Consider the following 17,039-nt stretch of genomic DNA (forward strand, 5'->3'; position numbering starts at 1 on the left):
ATTATCGGCCGCCAGTGGCCAGAGTGACCCTACCTTACCACCAGAAGCACTGTTAGTTAACAGAAGAGATTCTGACGATCGTAGCAGCTGTATAGGAGCACTATTAGCCTATTAGTAATTAATGATCTGTTAAATCTATCTTTTTTGAGTACTTTAAAAGGAATTACACATTTCGAAAATAGAAAATATTCATATCGCTTACCGGTTTTGGTATTTTTTCAGACCGTGCGGTATCTTATTCGCCATCGAAGCGGTCACACTGGGTGCCGCCGCCAACTTCACTCTTTCCGTTCTGTGAGCGAAAACCGAAAAGTCTGTGCTTTGGTAAGTGTTGCTAAAAGTTCGGAATAATGTTGCATCCCGAGCATTTTCGGGTACATAACTGTTCCACGGCGGTGGTCCAGCAAAGACTAATCGTTATCACGCCTTTCGCAGTTCTTAAATTCACCCGACGAGTCCCTAATACACAATTAAAATGGTTAGGGAGAACAAGGCAGCGTGGAAGGCTCAGTACTTCATCAAGGTTGTGGTAAGTATAGAACCTTATAGAATTCGCTCACTAGCTGGCGCCTGGCTTATGCTGTTAACTGATCCCTCCTCCAGGAACTGTTCGATGAGTTCCCAAAGTGCTTCATCGTGGGCGCCGACAACGTGGGCTCCAAGCAGATGCAGAACATCCGTACCAGCCTGCGTGGACTGGCCGTCGTGCTTATGGGCAAGAACACCATGATGCGCAAGGCCATCCGCGGTCATCTGGAGAACAACCCGCAGCTGGAGAAGCTGCTACCCCACATCAAGGGCAACGTGGGATTCGTGTTCACCAAGGGCGATCTCGCCGAGGTGCGCGACAAGCTGCTGGAGTCCAAGGTGCGCGCCCCCGCCCGTCCCGGCGCTATTGCCCCTCTGCACGTCATCATCCCGGCGCAGAACACCGGCTTGGGACCCGAGAAGACCAGTTTCTTCCAGGCCCTGTCCATCCCGACCAAAATTTCCAAGGGAACAATTGAAATCATCAACGATGTGCCCATCCTGAAGCCTGGCGACAAGGTCGGCGCCTCCGAGGCGACACTGCTCAACATGTTGAACATCTCGCCCTTCTCGTACGGTCTGATTGTCAACCAGGTCTACGACTCCGGCTCGATCTTTTCGCCGGAGATCCTGGACATCAAGCCCGAGGATCTGCGCGCCAAGTTCCAACAGGGAGTGGCCAACTTGGCCGCCGTTTGTTTGTCCGTGGGCTACCCCACCATCGCCTCGGCCCCGCACAGCATTGCCAACGGATTCAAGAATCTGCTGGCCATTGCTGCCACCACCGAGGTGGAGTTCAAGGAGGCGACCACCATCAAGGAGTACATCAAGGACCCCAGCAAGTTCGCCGCAGCTGCTTCGGCTTCGGCTGCCCCCGCGGCCGGCGGAGCTACCGAGAAGAAGGAGGAGGCCAAGAAGCCCGAGTCCGAATCAGAGGAGGAGGACGATGATATGGGTTTCGGTCTGTTCGACTAAGCTGGATCCCGATTGCAGAATGCCCTCTGCGGCGCCCGCGAACCATCGCTTCCGCTTTCGGCGTTTACCCACTAAGACCCTTTGTTATGTTTTCTATGTGCAAATTATTGCCGCGGTTTGACGGACCCAATGGCGAGTTGCATTAAACATGCTGTAAACTGCTCGAAAGCGCACTCAACTGTCTTTTAAACTTGCACTCGAATCGGGATAGGTGGACATGGTGGGATTAGGACTCCAAAATCCAAAGGCTTCCCACTTTTCTTCATTTCCCTTTAAATATCCGAGCGACGGCAGGTACCGCCTGCAGCTGCTCCCGGTCATCCGGATATTTACAAAGTAATTACTTGCGATAAAATGAATTTCACAAGATGAGAAAAGTTTAAAGTTTCTGCTGCCGTTGTCGGCTGCGACTTTTGCGATTTCTTTTGCTTTTCGCAAAGGACATCGTCGACGGAGGAGAGACGCTCATAAAAATTCAATTTGTCTTGACAAAATACGCAAGAAATTAAGAATGTGCCAAGTGGCGGCAAAAGAAACTTTCCTTCCCTTTTTCCCAGTTTCCTGCACATTTCTTGCTCTGCTCGTCTGGCGAGCGAAAATGAGTTACGCGACTGGGGCGTGAAAGTGCCACGCCCTCGCGGCGATGTGTCGCGCCTGGAGTGCTCAAGGGGGGGGGGGTGGCGGAAGGGTGGTCAGGAGATGGGAGCTGGGGAAGCAGTAGCCGCGGGCCAAGTTAAACACTGCATAAATAGCCGGACCGAAATGAAAAGCCCTGACGAAAATAAATCCTCCGCAGGCCTCTTTGGACCTCAGAGATGGGATCGTGAGCCACCTCGGAAGTAGTTGGGTCGTGTCATAGGTTATCCTATAAGATTATACCCTCCCTATAATTTGTTCAGTCCTTGTATTTAAAACCTTAAATTGTAGAAAAAGACTCGAACAATTTAGTGTCTTAATTTTATATTAACGTTCGGAAGGATTACCACGTGCGTGTCACGTGGTCATCCCTAGATTCGGTATGTTAGAGTCCCATTTGGTTTTGAGATAAATTAATAAAGACATTGCATAATTTCAGGCGCCGCTGGCGTCAAATATACACAGGAATTAGCATAAACTGTGGGGCGGCTGACCAGCCCCACCGCACCATCCAGGATACCACACCCACCGCACCACCCACCGCTTGCCACTCACTCAGCAAGCGGCATTTGAAATCAAAATGCGATTGGCAAAATGATTTGCTTCAATTTTTGTGATGCGCATAATAAATGAAGTTTGGACATTTGGACAATTGATTGGGACAGCAGCCATGCGGTGGCCTGCGCAGGGGCAGATCGGGCGGGGAAATCCGGAAGGAGTGGTCCGAGGGACCCATACAGACAATGTACGATATACCACACATCGCATCGCATCACATCACACACTCCATCGCAATGTTTGCCATGCACAACAAAATGTGGAGCAGTCGACAGATTCGAAATCTGATTCTGATTCAGATTCAGATTCGAGTTCAGGACTCCGGTCCAAGTGCCAAACCCCTCCGCCGACCGGGATCCCCCGAAACTGGACTCTATTTCGGCTATCCATGCGCACAGATAGATTTGTATGCATATTTTTGCTCTGGCATTTCGTTTGTGTGCTAAACATGTGAATGCCATCGATATAACGATGCTGCTCCTGCTCCTGTTTTTGCTCTTGATACTGCTCTTGGTACTGTTCCTGCTCTTGCTCCTGTCGTGCATGCTCCCCAAGTCCCCCATTCGCCTCCCTCCTGTGCGCTCAGCTGTGATTTGTTTGCCCAAAAGATTTGGAGCAAAACGGTTTAATTCTTGTGGAATGGCTTAAACGATTCCTGTTCCTGCCGGTGAATTCTACCAGCGCACTGCTCCAGCAAACTCTAAATGACTTCACTCGCGTGAATATGTTTGGGCAAAAGCTAGTCGACGAAAGGATCAAAGATTTACTTTGCCAAAGTTCTGATCAATATATCAAATGTAATCAGGGACTGCAGTCACTAAATGTTGTATGGCATGCGTGTCTCGACTTTCAGATACCCGTTACTCAAGTAAATAAACATTCACTTTGATACCTGGTACTCGCAGGGAAGATGGTATTATAGATTCGTTGAACATCATGCAACAGTTAGTAGAAGACTGCATGGATTGTTTAACTATTTTGGGTCTGCTTACTAAAGTTGACGAAATGTTAGATGACAGCTAGGAATTGATATTCTTCACTTTAAAGCGAAATATGAAGTGGTTGAATCCAGTGAGCATTTGAAGCGGGAGCCAAACCCCCGCAAATGGACGAAACTTTGGTTAGCATCAGCCGGCTGGATCCGAGATGATAACTGAAACAGAAATCTATTTTCCAACTGACTGACGTGCCATACAAAAACATTTTCCGAGATGTGCCTTGGAGTGGGGCGGTGGGGCGGTGGGGCGGTGTGGCGGGAGGACAGCACGAAAGGGGAGCCGAAAAAACGAAATAATGGAGATCGGGAAACATTCACGGGTAGCAGGCCACGCCCCCACCCACGCCCCTACGCCCATGCATCCGCCGGCACAACATGCTCAATTTAGTCTCGTCACATCAAAATGTTTGCTCATCGCTCTGTTTGCCGAGGCTGGTTTTGTAGTTGCGGACGGGGAATAATTTGGGGCGCTTACCGCGTATAATTTATCTATGCATATGTTTGGAGATGCCAACAACAGCACGAGCTCGCGCTGAGGTAGCCCGAAAGTGGAGCCCTGCCCCACATAAATCACAGTCAACAGCACGCAAACGCAAGCTCAGCCAGCAACTCGCCCAGCAATCACCCTGCGTACCACCCACTCGAGCACCACCCACAACACCCCTTTTGTGTCGGCCTTAGCATCTGGCCTAATCGACGGAAAATCGGAGGGTGTCTGCAACTTGCCGCATTAGATACGGATCGCGATTCCTTCCGCTCGATCTTAGCGCCGTCCGAGGAATGGCTATATAAGGCCACGCGTGGGTCGCTTGGTTAACTCTTCTCGTTCAGAATGAAGCTCCTTTCAGCCGCATTGGTCCTGCTCATGTCATCGGCCTTGGCCATGGCCCAGAAGAATACGAACACGAATGAAAACAACATCGTTATTGGAAAAGTTTAAAATAAATACATACATATGTGATTAAACTGAAAGTGTAATTTTTCGTTGTGAATAGTGAGGAAATGTACTTGGTGTTATGTCCGTTCGTTCGCTTTGGAAGGTGTTTAGACTTATCTGGACACTAATAAATATTATATTTATTCAAATATACATAGATAATATATTCAATAAAATAGTATATAAGATGTATTTTGTAAGAGAATTAAATCAGCGCACGAGCCCACTTGAAGTTCAATCACTTTAAGTAAGCTTATCCCGTCCTGGGGGCCTCGAAATCGGGACGGGATGCTTCAATAAGACGCAGAGGCTCCTTGGGACAGTGCTAACGGTTGTGTTAACGGTAACAATAAACGACAAAACCCGTTACGACGAGCGATGATTGCAAGCCAAACGAGCAATTAAAAAGCCGTGTGCCGTGGGAGTTGCCACCCAAAGCCCACATCCTAGAGAGGGAGGCACTCCGGTCCTTGCCACGTACGAGGCATAACCTTTTGGCCTTCATCTCAGCACAGCTGTCACCGAGCGCGCGCGTGTGTGTGTGGGGGTGTCGTTATCCTTCGAATCCAGGATCCCTCGGATGCTCTCGTGCTCCTTGGAGGCATTTTTACGGCTCTCGCTTTTACGCTGAAAGCGGGAATTTTCACGTTGGGTATTTGAAATATGCACGTAATATTGCAAAATTTTAACCGTATATCTTGCATAATTAACTGAGAAAATACTTAGCGCACGAATGAAGGGGCAGGGGGCTTCTCCGCCGCCAGGCATTTATACCGCAGCATCCAAATCTCTTGCAGAGGAGCGAATGAAACTTTTGCAATGATACTTTCGGTCCGCAGGCCACCCATCCTCATTCCGCCACCCAGGTTGTGTGGAATTTTTAATCTGCCATAGAACCCGCAACGGAGCTGAGAGCTCTGTGCTGATCCCACACTGAGAACAATAGTGAGTACTCCTGCAGAATGGTATTATGACATATGGTCATATGGTATTATAAAAAAGATCATAAATGATTAAACAAATAGAGAGTGTGTTTTAAAAGTTCTCACTTATGGTTTTCCCTGATAAATATAGATCAGAAACCTAAAATGTAAAACACCACTGAAGAATACTATCCACTGGGAAATCTGTTTAATTATTCGATATTGTTTAGCCATCCAGTTTCATGTTGGTGTATTCCTCGTGGAGTTTGCACAGGGTCATGTATCTTTCTTTACTGCGCAGCTTTGCATCTTTACGCTTTGCTTAAATATTTTAATTTTTATTGGTCGAAGTTTGCCAACTGTCTTTGGCCGTCGTTGGTTATATGGGCAGGAGGCTTTTCGGCTTTGATAAAGCTGTTAAAAGTGTGTTTATTTTCTGGTGCTTAGAACTGCTGCCGCCCCATAGATAAACTCGTATATAAATGTCTTTTCCAGCTGAACTCGGTCGAATTCGCGGCTCGCGGAGAAGGAAGATGATCCGGAGCCAGGTGACCGACGCATAGAGCGCAGTCGAGGCACATCTGCACTCTAATAGCCATAATCATAGGCCATAATGACTACTCCTCGTTCCGGGCCTGGGCCGAAAAACTCGATCTGTAGCAGGTGGAACTTTGTGAATGACATCGAGCCGAGGTGTGTGTGTGAGTGTGTCATTTGCATAAGAGTAAAGTTCACCCACTCGGATGGTTGGAAATGCAACCTGGCAAAAGTTTTTGCCAAATCTAAATTATAAATAAGCTCAGGGCGGGTCGAAGGGCCAACCAACCAACGAGACCAGGAGTAGGAGCAGGAGCAGCAGCACTTGCCTTCCGAAACAAAACCTCATATGCATCGAAACGTAATGGCAAAAAGGATTTTAAGTGAAGTTGAAGTTGACTACACGACCGCATTGAGGGAGTGCCCCGCCCCCTCTTCTCCTCCGCCCCAAATATTCGCATCCCCCGAGACTACTTACACTATTGCAGTTGCGTGGAAAGTTTGCCGGGTGTAGCGGGATGGTCGATGGAAAGTGGGAGGGGCGGGGTCCCAAAAATAAGCTCAAAGTGAGAACTGAACGCGGCATATTCCGCCCCAGTAGATAAAGTGCAAAGCCCTTCCCCACACCCCTCTATACAGTGTGTATATCTTTCATGTGTGCGGTGTATCTTTCGGGTTGGAGCAACCACCAGACAACCACAGGCAACAGGGAACGCAAGCTTAAATGTCATGTAAAATGTTTCCACTTACACAAATTACTGTGTATAATTTAATTGTGCCACAGACCGGCTGGAAGCCGAATCTGTCCCACGAGCGAGATCATCGCCAGACATACGATTTGCATTGGTTCCACCTATTGGCTCCACCGGATCAGTGAGAGCTATAAAGGGCCCCACCGCTTTCGCCCTGGCCTTCATACCATACTCGCCATGAACTTCATACAGATCGCCGTGCTGTTCGTCCTGGTCGCAGTGGCCTTGGCCAGACCACAGGAAGATCCGGCAAATCTGCCAGCTCCAGAGGCAGCAGCAGCACCACCAGCAGCAGCAGCAGCACCACCAGCAGCAGCAGCAGCACCACCAGCACCACCAGCACCACCAGCTGCAGCACCTCAAGCCGCTCCAGCGGGTGGTTCCGGTAGAAAGAAAAATGTCAATCACAACGTCATAACCATTGGATAAAATTCTTCGAAAGGAAGGAGGCCACAATCTTGATTTAAGAACCCATTGGTACACCCATATTACACGCACTGCGTTAATAAATTATTTTCATTTGCGTCGCAATGTGAGGTATTTATTTCACTTCAATATACACAAGCAGTTTACTGCTTGTTGTAGAACTCGCAGAACATCATCTCTCTGACACGGATTTTAAAGGGTATCTGATAGTCGCGGCACTCCAGCGCTTTGTATTGATTTTCAGTTTTACTTCGCTTTAGGTTTTTAAACTAAGTCTTTTATACTTAAAACGGCAAAACTGTGCATTATTATTAAAATTATTTAAATAACAAGCTGGGTATTTCTCCCAATTTAATCCACCAAGCAGTGTAGTGCTTGTAATGCTGACTCTGCATGTAGCTGAGTAAAGGGCATCTGATAGTCGCGTTACTAGACTCTATCGCTCTGTCTTGTATTTCACTTCTACTTCGTTTTAGATTTTTTAACTAAGGTTTACTTAAAAGGCCTGAAAGCTGGAACTTATTTTTGTGAAACCATCCACTTAAACAATGGATTAACTACTTTAGGGTCAACAAAAATTCATGTCATATTTACTACAGTTATTATAGCGATAATAGCGACCATGGGACCTATAAAGAACTCTTTAGATTCGAAAGAAAATCAATTTACTAGTTCACCGTTTTGTCAAATGCATAATTGGCACTGGAACTAAAGTATTCAATAAATTGTGATTTTAGTGCATTGGGCTAGGGTTGGTAATTACTCCTTTAATTCGATTGATTCCGCTTGGCGGTCAATCAAGTAGAGTAACGAAACATCTGTTTTCCGAATTAACAATAAAATAGTAACCCCTATATGAAGCGTTACACTTCTGCCTACTCAACTCTGCGTTACTGCCTGGTCCCAGAGGTCTAGTTCTTCTAACGCAATCTATCCATTAAAGCGCATCCGAATTCTCTCCAGATATTCATCACTTAAGACAGCAGTAACCAGTATGATGTTGCCTGCACCACCCCTCCCGCGGCCCATGTGCTGTTAACCCTTTCGAAGCTCTGGCATTTTTGGGCCAAATGAAGGATTCCGCTTTGGGTTCGGGACGACGAGGGGTCTCATGTGTGATACGGTTGACAGACTTTTAGCTTCATTGCTTGATTTGTTTAAATGTCTTTACTGTGTTTGGTTTATGGTTTCGGTGGCGTGGTGGAGGCTTCAAGGCTCGGATGCTAGGTGGCTGGGGGTGCTGAGGGTTGGGACCAAAAAATCTTGTTTTTGCCGAGGAAAACTTTGTGGTCCATTGCATTTGCTGATGGATCATGGATAGAAAAAGTTATTTGCACAAGCTGATATAACCCCTCCCCATCTCCCGCTTCCGCTTTCTGTTGGCTTTGTAAATGTCAACATATGCATATAATAATAAAAACAAATATGACCAAACTCTCTGACAGCTTGGCTCAGCACATTTTCCAGTCGCCCTCCCACAGCCAAGGAAACTGAGTGTGTGCTGATAGGCAGATGCGGATACAGATACATTTGTATCTGGCGCATGCATAATGTATAAATAGCTCACATTAATTAATTGCCTTGCCAAGTAATGATTAACATCCAAACGAGATTTGCCGTCCCAGCCATTTTCATTCACTTTTCGGCCCGACTGCAGCCAATTAACCCTTGGCCATGTTATCCGTCAGGCCAGGAACTTTTTGGCCGTGTTTGCCCTCAAAGTATCTGAAAGTTATTTGAACATCTAATGAGCATGGATATGGCTTAATGAATTTGCTGCATAAGCGTGTTTTGAGTATGCAAATTAAGTCGGATGGTTTTCTTTGAAGATTTCAGTCTTCCGATCTTTATAGATTTCCCAAGCCAGTATCACTAAACTTTTCGTTTAATTAATCCATTCAATGTATTTTATAAAAATATGTAGATTTCGTTAGGCCACAATATTATGATAAGATAAAGCTGTTCGTATAAGCAGGGGAAGAATTACAAATCTACATGTAGCTATGTAGCTGGGGGCCAATAATCCTGCTTCTATTTTCGAGTTCCGCTTGTTTGTTTACACTTAAGTAGAATCTGTGTGGGTTTCATTTCAGCGTCTTAGCATTTTGGGCACAAACAAATTACTCGAACTCAGCAAAAAGAGAAAATCCTTGAGACAGACAGACTGCCCGAGGGAGAAAGGAAAAAGCTAGGAAGCTGGCTGCGGCAGGTTGCACGTTGCAGATTGCTAAAATCTGAATTACCCGAAGAAATTGTAACAAATACAAAAGTCAATGGTGCTGCAAAAAGAAGTTTTTAGCTGTCTTCCACTGGCAGAAGGTAAATCTTGCAAGCCAAAACTTTCTACTTGCTTAAATAAACCCCGAGTTGCCAACCGAAACACACACACAAGTACACTCGCACACAGCCTAGAAAGGGTCTGAGATTAAGGGGTGGGGTAGGGAGGGTCCTTAAGCTGATTTTACACATGCACACATGCTGGGGCAGGACTCTTAGAACTTCAGGACTCCGATTCAGGTTCTGAATGTTTCCGATTTGCCCTCTCGCTCTGCTCGCATTTTCGTCAATTTGATTATCTGGCACAGTGGTGATAAATGCTCAAAAATGTTCTATTTCGTGTTCCAAAGTCCATAATTTGATAAAATATTATATTGTAAAATATAATTTGATACCTTTGATAATAATATGTAATCTTTAGCTTTAGTTAAATCGAACAATGTAGCTACAACGAACAAGTTTTCCCCCAAAACGGTTTTGTTAATGGATCGTACTGTCACTTCTGATTTGGTTTATTTTTAGTTTGTGTTTGTTTTTTAGCCGGTCAATTTAAGGGACCGACTTAATGTAAATGTAAAGTCTAGCGAATATCATAAAAAATATTGTAAAAAAAAATGAGATAGAAGTTTTCGAATGGATAAAAAAAGTTATTAAATATGATTGTATGGTTTTTTGTATATTTCTAAGAATATTTTATGTTGTATTTTCTATAAGGTATAAGGTAATATTATTTCCTTGTTGAATATTCTCATTGACATTATTTTCAAGGTGCGTGTTCTTTTTGCTTACGATATTTGACAATGATTTTCTTAGGTATATTTTTAAACTTATATGCTACATACAGAGTCAAACTAATTATCATTATGACGAACGTTGTAATGCATATAATTTGGAAAAAGTTATAGTGTTTTACATGGGATTCTATCATTTCTCTCGTTTGTAAGTAATTTGTATTTTCTATCACTGATAAAATACATTGAATGCATCTCTAAAAAATACAAATTTGGAATGTAAGATGTTAAGCTTTAATTCAAAAAATCCTAAGTATTTATATGGTTGTGTTTAATGCTTAAAAAGTGAAATGATTGTTTTCAAATATCTTTTAGTTAGCATTGGTTAATTTGCTTGCGGTTTTCTAAAATTATGAACTTAAGATTTGATTTGATTTTCATTTGCATTTTTGCATTACTATCGAATAGCCTGTCATTTGTGAGTGTCTACCACTGTGCATCACACTCAGGTTTCTCTGTTTGTTCCGCCTTGCAACCGAGAACGACCTTGGCAACAACAACACCAACAACAATGACGCCAACATGAGCTGATCCAACAACAACAGAAATCAATGGCATACAACTAGCCAAAGCCGAAGCCAAAAGCTCAGAGTCCAGGCCGTTCCTCAAACCCCTTCCCCCTTTCCGACAATTCCTGCCCATCCTGCCCAACCAAGTTGCATGCTCAGCAATTCGTGTGTCGAGGGGGGTGCGGGGTGGGTGGTTACGGGCGGCTCGGAAGTTTGCAAGTTTTGCGCTTCCGTCGTTCGAGGATATTTGTCTGCTGAATTAATTGGAATTAGTCGCGACATGCTTATACCAAAAGTCTAGAATAAACAATAAAATGGATACGGATACCTATTCAAATAAGATTCACACACACACTGGCACAGAAATAGAGGGGGAGAGAGAGAGCGCGTGTGCGAGCGAGAGAGAAACTGAACTTGATGGGGAAACAATGCAAAGTTTTAATGAATTTTGGTTTAAGTTTTTAGCGAGGTCGTGGGTCGAGGGTTCAGATACACGGGGTGGGGCAAATGTCGAGGAGCCCTTTGAGATTTCCTGTAAAATGTATTTGAAACGAGTAACGGAAATTGCATTATTTCAATTACAAATTCGCCGAGTTTGGGCGAGCGAAACTCGAGCAGACGGCAAACGCCGCAGGCAATTAGTCGTGTCACAGCTTTCATTATTGTTTTGTCATATTTGCCCACCTCCCCCAACTTGCGTGTGTCATCTGCACTGTAAGCTCGTAATTAATGCATAAATATATTTATGTATTTACATACAGGCGAGGCGGCAGAGAGGAATAGATTTTATTCAACTAGAGCTGGACGATATCTGAGCTGGATTCCCGCCCCAGAATCGCCCTGCATTCCGATTGTTGTGGCAGCAACAAAGCCAAACAAATGGACTGAGATCAGCTCCCCGCCGGGAAATTCACAGGGGAAGGGCGTCTAACCGACGCAGGCTTTTCCGGCCGCTCCCCGAAGAACTTTCAACAATCACAGCGAGTGCCCGGAATGTCCTCGGGGCGAGACTCGTCACTTCCAAAAAATATGCACTGCGAACAAAAGGGTTACAGAGTTTAAAGGACATTGAAGTCACAATCCAATACAGTACTGTATGCATTTGAAAATGTATAGATCGTTTAGATAAATATTCAAAGCCGTGGAGAATTTTTCAAGTAATTTCGATTTTGTTTGCTACTTTTGTGACACTCTAGTGCTTAGATATCGCAAGATAATGCTGCCAATGACGTACATTTTTGTTTCTCGTATTAATTTCTTAGAACAAATTTGGCCCCGCACCTTTAATATGTTTTTATCAAACTCGGATCAAACCCAGCGTCATTTCTTTCAGTGACTCGAGTTGCACTCTAGTTCCCGCGCTCGATTGGAATTATGTTGGCATAAGGCTCGCACTCGGACAACTCCCTGAAATGGAAATGCAATGAATTGATTTCAGAGTTCGTTTCGGTCGCTCTGAAACTTTGACTATAAGTTTAAATGGAGTTAATGCGCCTCGGGGCCAAATTAGTCGCGAGTGTCGGGGAAATAATGACAGAATGCTGAGTGTTGTTAAGTGATGGTGCTGGTGCCGAAGGACTCCGCACTCCGGAGGGCTGATTAGTGTCGATATTGGCGTGACTGTTCATCGCGCCGCTTGATCTTTAATCTATCGCAATATTGGCTCAGCTTTTAACCAATTTGCTTTGTTGTGATGGCAAAGTGCTCGGCCATTATGCACACCCATGTGTGCGTGTGTGTGAACATACTCATACGTTTTCGTTTGATTGTTTTTGTGCGCCGGCATTTGGTTGGTTGCCGGTGGTAAAAAAACGCCGCCCAACATTATCATTGTTCAATTAAACTTTTCAACTGAAAATCGGCTTTTGTTTTACCGCCGCCGATGGCGCCTGTTCTGTCCAATGCCAAAAACACAAACAGCCACACACACACACAAAGACGCAAAGGACACGGCAACTGCACAGAAAAAACGGCGATGCAAAAAATAAAATCCTCTGTCTGCCATTGTTTAAAACACTCACACATCGAAGCACGGTCGTTTTTTATTTGGCAGTTCAATTTTTAATCGCCATATCAACAGATTCACGCTTGCCCGATCTACTACGCACATTAAGTACACACAGGATGGTAAATGGGGGCGGCATTCTGTGATCTGGGATCTGGGATCTGTGTGCGGGTGGTGCCGAGTGGGTGGTGCTTGCACTACCGAAGCTTCCACAACAATAACAATTACGGCCGTTCCTAAGGACGGTGTTTTTGTTGTTTTTGCAGCTGCCGTTGCTGTACGCACAATTGTGCAAATGTGACATCATCATTTTCATGTTTATGTCGAACAAGTCAAGTGCCACTTACACACATACGCACATCTGTCTGTATATTAATCAGTACAGTGGGGCCTCGTTGGAGGAAAGAAAAACGCTTATAAAGGGTATACAAGATTGGTTCCCCATTGGTTCCCTCTTGATCACTCGCCGAGTAGATTTAACCATGTCCTCCTGTCCGTCCTTATGATAATGATGTGCAATGCTCCCGAGAACTACCAAATTTACAAAATTGAGAAAAAGAACACATGCAGACTCTTGAGAACCATTGACGCGATCCACACATTTGAAAAAAATTTTAATTTTTCAATTATATTACTTGTTTTGCCAATTTCTATCGATATGCCAAACAAATTTTTGGAAATTTGTCCATTGTAATCCCTGTGGCTGGGCAAAGGGTATCTAATAGTCGAGGAACTCGACAATAGCGTTTTTATATATGGAATACAGTCCAACGGAAAAAACACAGTTGACACAGTTGTATTGTAATTCGCAGCACAACATGTGTTCTAATATCGACGTTACCCTTGAACTGAACCGATCACGGCCGCTCACGTTCTCTCTTCTATCCCGCCAACATGCACCGATTTTCATTAGTTAATGCACACTGTGGATGTGTGGGCCGCGTAATGGATGTTCTCGATTATGCCGATTCTGTTGCTGACTGGCCTGAAAATGCAGCTTAATGAAGCAAGCGGCACATAGGAGGCCTATAAAACCCACTCTAACTGCACCGACTTGCACATGGGCCCACTAATTAGTAATAAGTGAAAATTATTTCGTCAACTACATTCGAGTTTCGTGTGTGGTGCAACTGTGGGAAAATAGTTCGACTGCTGCTGTCTTGCTTTCGATTCATTTCATTTCATTACATTTCATTTCGTTTCGTTTTCCTGATTGCTGTAATTAGGTAGCCATAAACAGCGATCGAATGATGTGAGGGGGCGGGGGGGGGCGAGAGGTGCATCGATACGCGGGGTAGCTTCATTAATGAACTTTGACATGGCCTCGGCTGCGCTATCGTTTAATTATTATCGCCAAATTTATGGAAATACATTAAGATGATGACGCGATGATTGCCTAATGGCCAGCCGAAATCAAGGAACGAATCATCAAACAAATGAAGTGCTAAATCAAGCGCGTGTTTCACAACTAATGTGGGTGCTTATGGATAAGTGCCATGGCACAAACACCGAGAAAATGGGGTGGAAAACTTCTTGGGCTGCAAAAGACATATGTGCAAGGTAAGTTTGGTGTATTTTCCAGTGGGTTTTAAATGTATTTACATTCAACGAAACACCTTGAAAGTCTTCAAACACGGAGAGATGAAGATTTTAGCTCTTCTGGCATTAAAACGCCAGAAAGGTCATTTCAAATTTTATGTTTTGTGCCTGCCGTTTAAGTCTCACAATTGCTACAATTGCCATAACGTCATAGAAAAGAACGGAAGTCGGGTGGCAGACAAGGGGGGACACACTTTTGCATTTATTGTTTTTACGAGCTCATCTCGCTGAGTTTCCGGTCCTCCATCCCCCCTCCACCTCATCATCCTCCGCCCAGCGAAAACTCCAGCATGGCTAATTGAAAAATAATTTGTTGTCCAATTTTATTGCAGCGCATACACATACACGCAGAAAGATACAGTCACGGTAAAAAATCAATACCTAGTTACCTTTCTGAAAAAAAAAAAACACTTGAGTCGTTATATCATTACAAAAGATGCATACTATGTATATCTCAATTTCTTGTACAAAACAGTTCGATGTTTAAACCACTTTGTAATTAAACAAACTAGGTTAAGGAATAAGGAAGGAATGAATTCCGTTGACATGTGTACATATATCATAAAGTCCATTAGCTTGTTTCAAAAAGTTCGAAATATATTTAAAAGATTATTGTGTAACAATGCAAAACAAATTAAAATACCATCTGGCAATTGTAGTTTTGCCGAACAAAACGAACCCCATCTGATGGCCTGTGACATATGCATTTTTCTCCGCATGCAGTGGCCAGATATTGAGTTTGCCCGTTGGCACACTTTTTTGCAATGGGCTGTGGGGACGGGGGGAGGTGAGTGGTGGGAGTGCAGGCGCGGGTAACCAAGTTTCAAATTCACTTTCCATACAAATTGCCCAGGCAGAGAGAGCCAGCGACGCTGGCAGTGCTAATGAAAATTAACATAAAATGCTGCTGACAGCAGCCAATCGAGCAAGAAGGCGAGGAGCTAGGCCCCCGTTTTCCGTTCCCCTTTCCCCATTCGCAGTGGCATAACGGTGTTGTCCTTGCCCCGAAAACTGCAGTCAGTGAAGATGCAGCAAACTGATTTTAATGCGATTCAACAGCTCTGCACGCGAGCCCAAAACGTTTTGCTAGTTTTCCAACTCCAGAGCCGAACAGTGGTCGACGGACAGTGGAACTTTGAGTGAAAATAGATTGGGTTCACCTATTCGATCGGAATTAGTTTACAAATGTGATCTATGTTATGTATTTACAAACACAATTATTTACCATCACATGAAATTTCGATATGTTATAGCTTGGCACTTAGAATAACACGCCAGGTAAACTTAAGTGTTTGCCTTATGTTACTATTAAATACTCAAATTTGTGTAATTGAATCTTCAAGTTGGTTAAGCTTTTGACTTTAGATGACTAGGAAGTGCTCTCCTAATCAGGTAATATCTTTTTCGCACCACTTGACCAGCGCAGTGGACCAGTGTGCCACATCGTCGACCGTTTTGCCAGTTAGCCTCTGGGCTCAGGCACTGGATGGCGCTGCATTTTGATGATGTGGATAAGGGTGAGGATGTGGCAGTGAATGCGGATGGGGATGGGTACGAGGATGAGGACGGTGCTGGACGTGGCTGCGGGCCAGAGGGGGCTTGGGGGTGGATCCTGGTGTCTGGCATGGCATGGAGCCATTGTTAAGCTTAACCAAGGTAATCTCTGTGCTTCCATCGCCTATCGTGACAAACTGACATAAATGCCCGCCGGCAGTCGGGCAAGCGCACTGAGCAAAAGACTCCGGCGAGGACAGGAGAAAGTCCAATCAACGCCCAGCTACTTGGAGCCGTGTCCTTCTGCTTTTGGTCTCCGGCACATCCCTTTTCGGCCCGATTTCTGCCCTGCGGTTGCCCTACTAACTATTATTATAGCGGAGAGTGCTACAGAAATTCGGTTGTCTGCCTGGTTGGAGGCACTTGCCAAAACGCCGCCGTTTCTGCAACCATTGCGTCCGATTTGTACCACGCGGCCAAAACCCCTCCCCTTCACCACCACCCACTTCCCGTCCATTGTGGCCCACTCGACGCCAATTGACGGAAGTTCATTGGTTAGCAAATGACAGTTTTTGTACGCTCATTAGCATTATTTGTCAGTACTGTGGTTTTCGGCTCCTCTGCAGCGTAGTGAGCTGGGCGACGTGATCGTTGTGATACACATCCCACTGGATCCCTCCGTCTATCTCCATTTGTCCGGAGGCCAAACCAATGTGGCGTGCTCAATGGTGGGGATTGCACTTTCGGAGAAGGTGATTGGGCTGCCTACCAGATAATTGCTGACGGGCTTGTTTAGAATGTAGAATGTACTAACTGTGGCTAACTTAAGTGAGTCTAAACGACCTATTTGGGAAGAAAGTCAATTCAATAAGGAAATGGGAAATGCTTCGTACGGATGCTACCTAGTTCAGAATCAGTTATTTAAGTATCGAAATAAATCAGTTTTTACCAGGCTTCATTCAAGTACAAATCTAAGACAAGCTCACAGATAACATGATGCAATTTACCTACTGATGATGAGTTATTTGATTCTTTGTTTTATCAGCCAGCCGACTCGTTAAGGAACTTTCCATCCCCCTGTGCAATTGTTAATGC

General features: G+C 44.8%; 3 protein-coding genes across 5 annotated transcripts, besides 3 other annotated features; all 3 read left to right on the forward strand.

Moving 5' to 3' along the window:
- Window positions 1-54: 54 nt before the first annotated feature.
- RpLP0 (Ribosomal protein LP0) lies at window positions 55-1,675 on the forward strand. 2 transcript variants are annotated; one of them, NM_001275273.1, is made up of 4 exons: window positions 55-114; window positions 223-324; window positions 436-529; window positions 604-1,675. In NM_001275273.1, the coding sequence occupies exons 3-4, from the start codon at window positions 476-478 to the stop codon at window positions 1,501-1,503; spliced, it is 954 nt and encodes a 317-aa protein (NP_001262202.1). In that variant the 5' UTR covers window positions 55-114; window positions 223-324; window positions 436-475; the 3' UTR covers window positions 1,504-1,675. The 2 variants fall into 2 exon arrangements, with proteins under 2 accessions (NP_001262202.1, NP_524211.1); NM_079487.4 differs by lacking the exon at window positions 55-114 and having other exon boundaries at window positions 280-324.
- Window positions 1,676-4,509: 2,834 nt separating this feature from the next.
- On the forward strand, window positions 4,510-4,742 carry Sfp79B (Seminal fluid protein 79). The gene has a single exon (NM_001170024.2). The coding sequence runs from the start codon at window positions 4,527-4,529 to the stop codon at window positions 4,632-4,634; it is 108 nt and encodes a 35-aa protein (NP_001163495.1). The 5' UTR covers window positions 4,510-4,526; the 3' UTR covers window positions 4,635-4,742.
- A 2,165-nt stretch (window positions 4,743-6,907) lies between these two features.
- Window positions 6,908-7,555, forward strand: msopa (male-specific opa containing gene). Of its 2 annotated transcripts, none has more exons than NM_001275274.1 (1): window positions 6,908-7,555. In NM_001275274.1, the coding sequence occupies exon 1, from the start codon at window positions 7,021-7,023 to the stop codon at window positions 7,270-7,272; it is 252 nt and encodes an 83-aa protein (NP_001262203.1). In that variant the 5' UTR covers window positions 6,908-7,020; the 3' UTR covers window positions 7,273-7,555. The 2 variants fall into 2 exon arrangements, with proteins under 2 accessions (NP_001262203.1, NP_524859.2); NM_080120.3 differs by having other exon boundaries at window positions 6,996-7,372.
- A 110-nt stretch (window positions 7,556-7,665) lies between these two features.
- Window positions 7,666-7,720: a mobile genetic element.
- A 2,539-nt stretch (window positions 7,721-10,259) lies between these two features.
- Window positions 10,260-10,506: a mobile genetic element.
- A 2,956-nt stretch (window positions 10,507-13,462) lies between these two features.
- Window positions 13,463-13,601: a mobile genetic element.
- Window positions 13,602-17,039: the final 3,438 nt, after the last annotated feature.

Source organism: Drosophila melanogaster, chromosome 3L, assembly GCF_000001215.4.
Source record: "Drosophila melanogaster chromosome 3L".
In the NCBI taxonomy this organism is placed as follows: domain Eukaryota; kingdom Metazoa; phylum Arthropoda; class Insecta; order Diptera; family Drosophilidae; genus Drosophila; species Drosophila melanogaster.

Coding starts and splice junctions, on each gene's coding strand:
- Sfp79B (NM_001170024.2), top strand. CDS start 4,527: ATGAAGCTCCTTTCAGCCGCATTGGTCCTGCTCATGTCATCGGCCTTG.
- msopa (NM_001275274.1), top strand. CDS start 7,021: ATGAACTTCATACAGATCGCCGTGCTGTTCGTCCTGGTCGCAGTGGCC.
- RpLP0 (NM_001275273.1), top strand. CDS start 476: ATGGTTAGGGAGAACAAGGCAGCGTGGAAGGCTCAGTACTTCATCAAG. Junction 530..603: donor AGTACTTCATCAAGGTTGTG/GTAAGTATAGAA, acceptor TCCCTCCTCCAG/GAACTGTTCGATGAGTTCCC.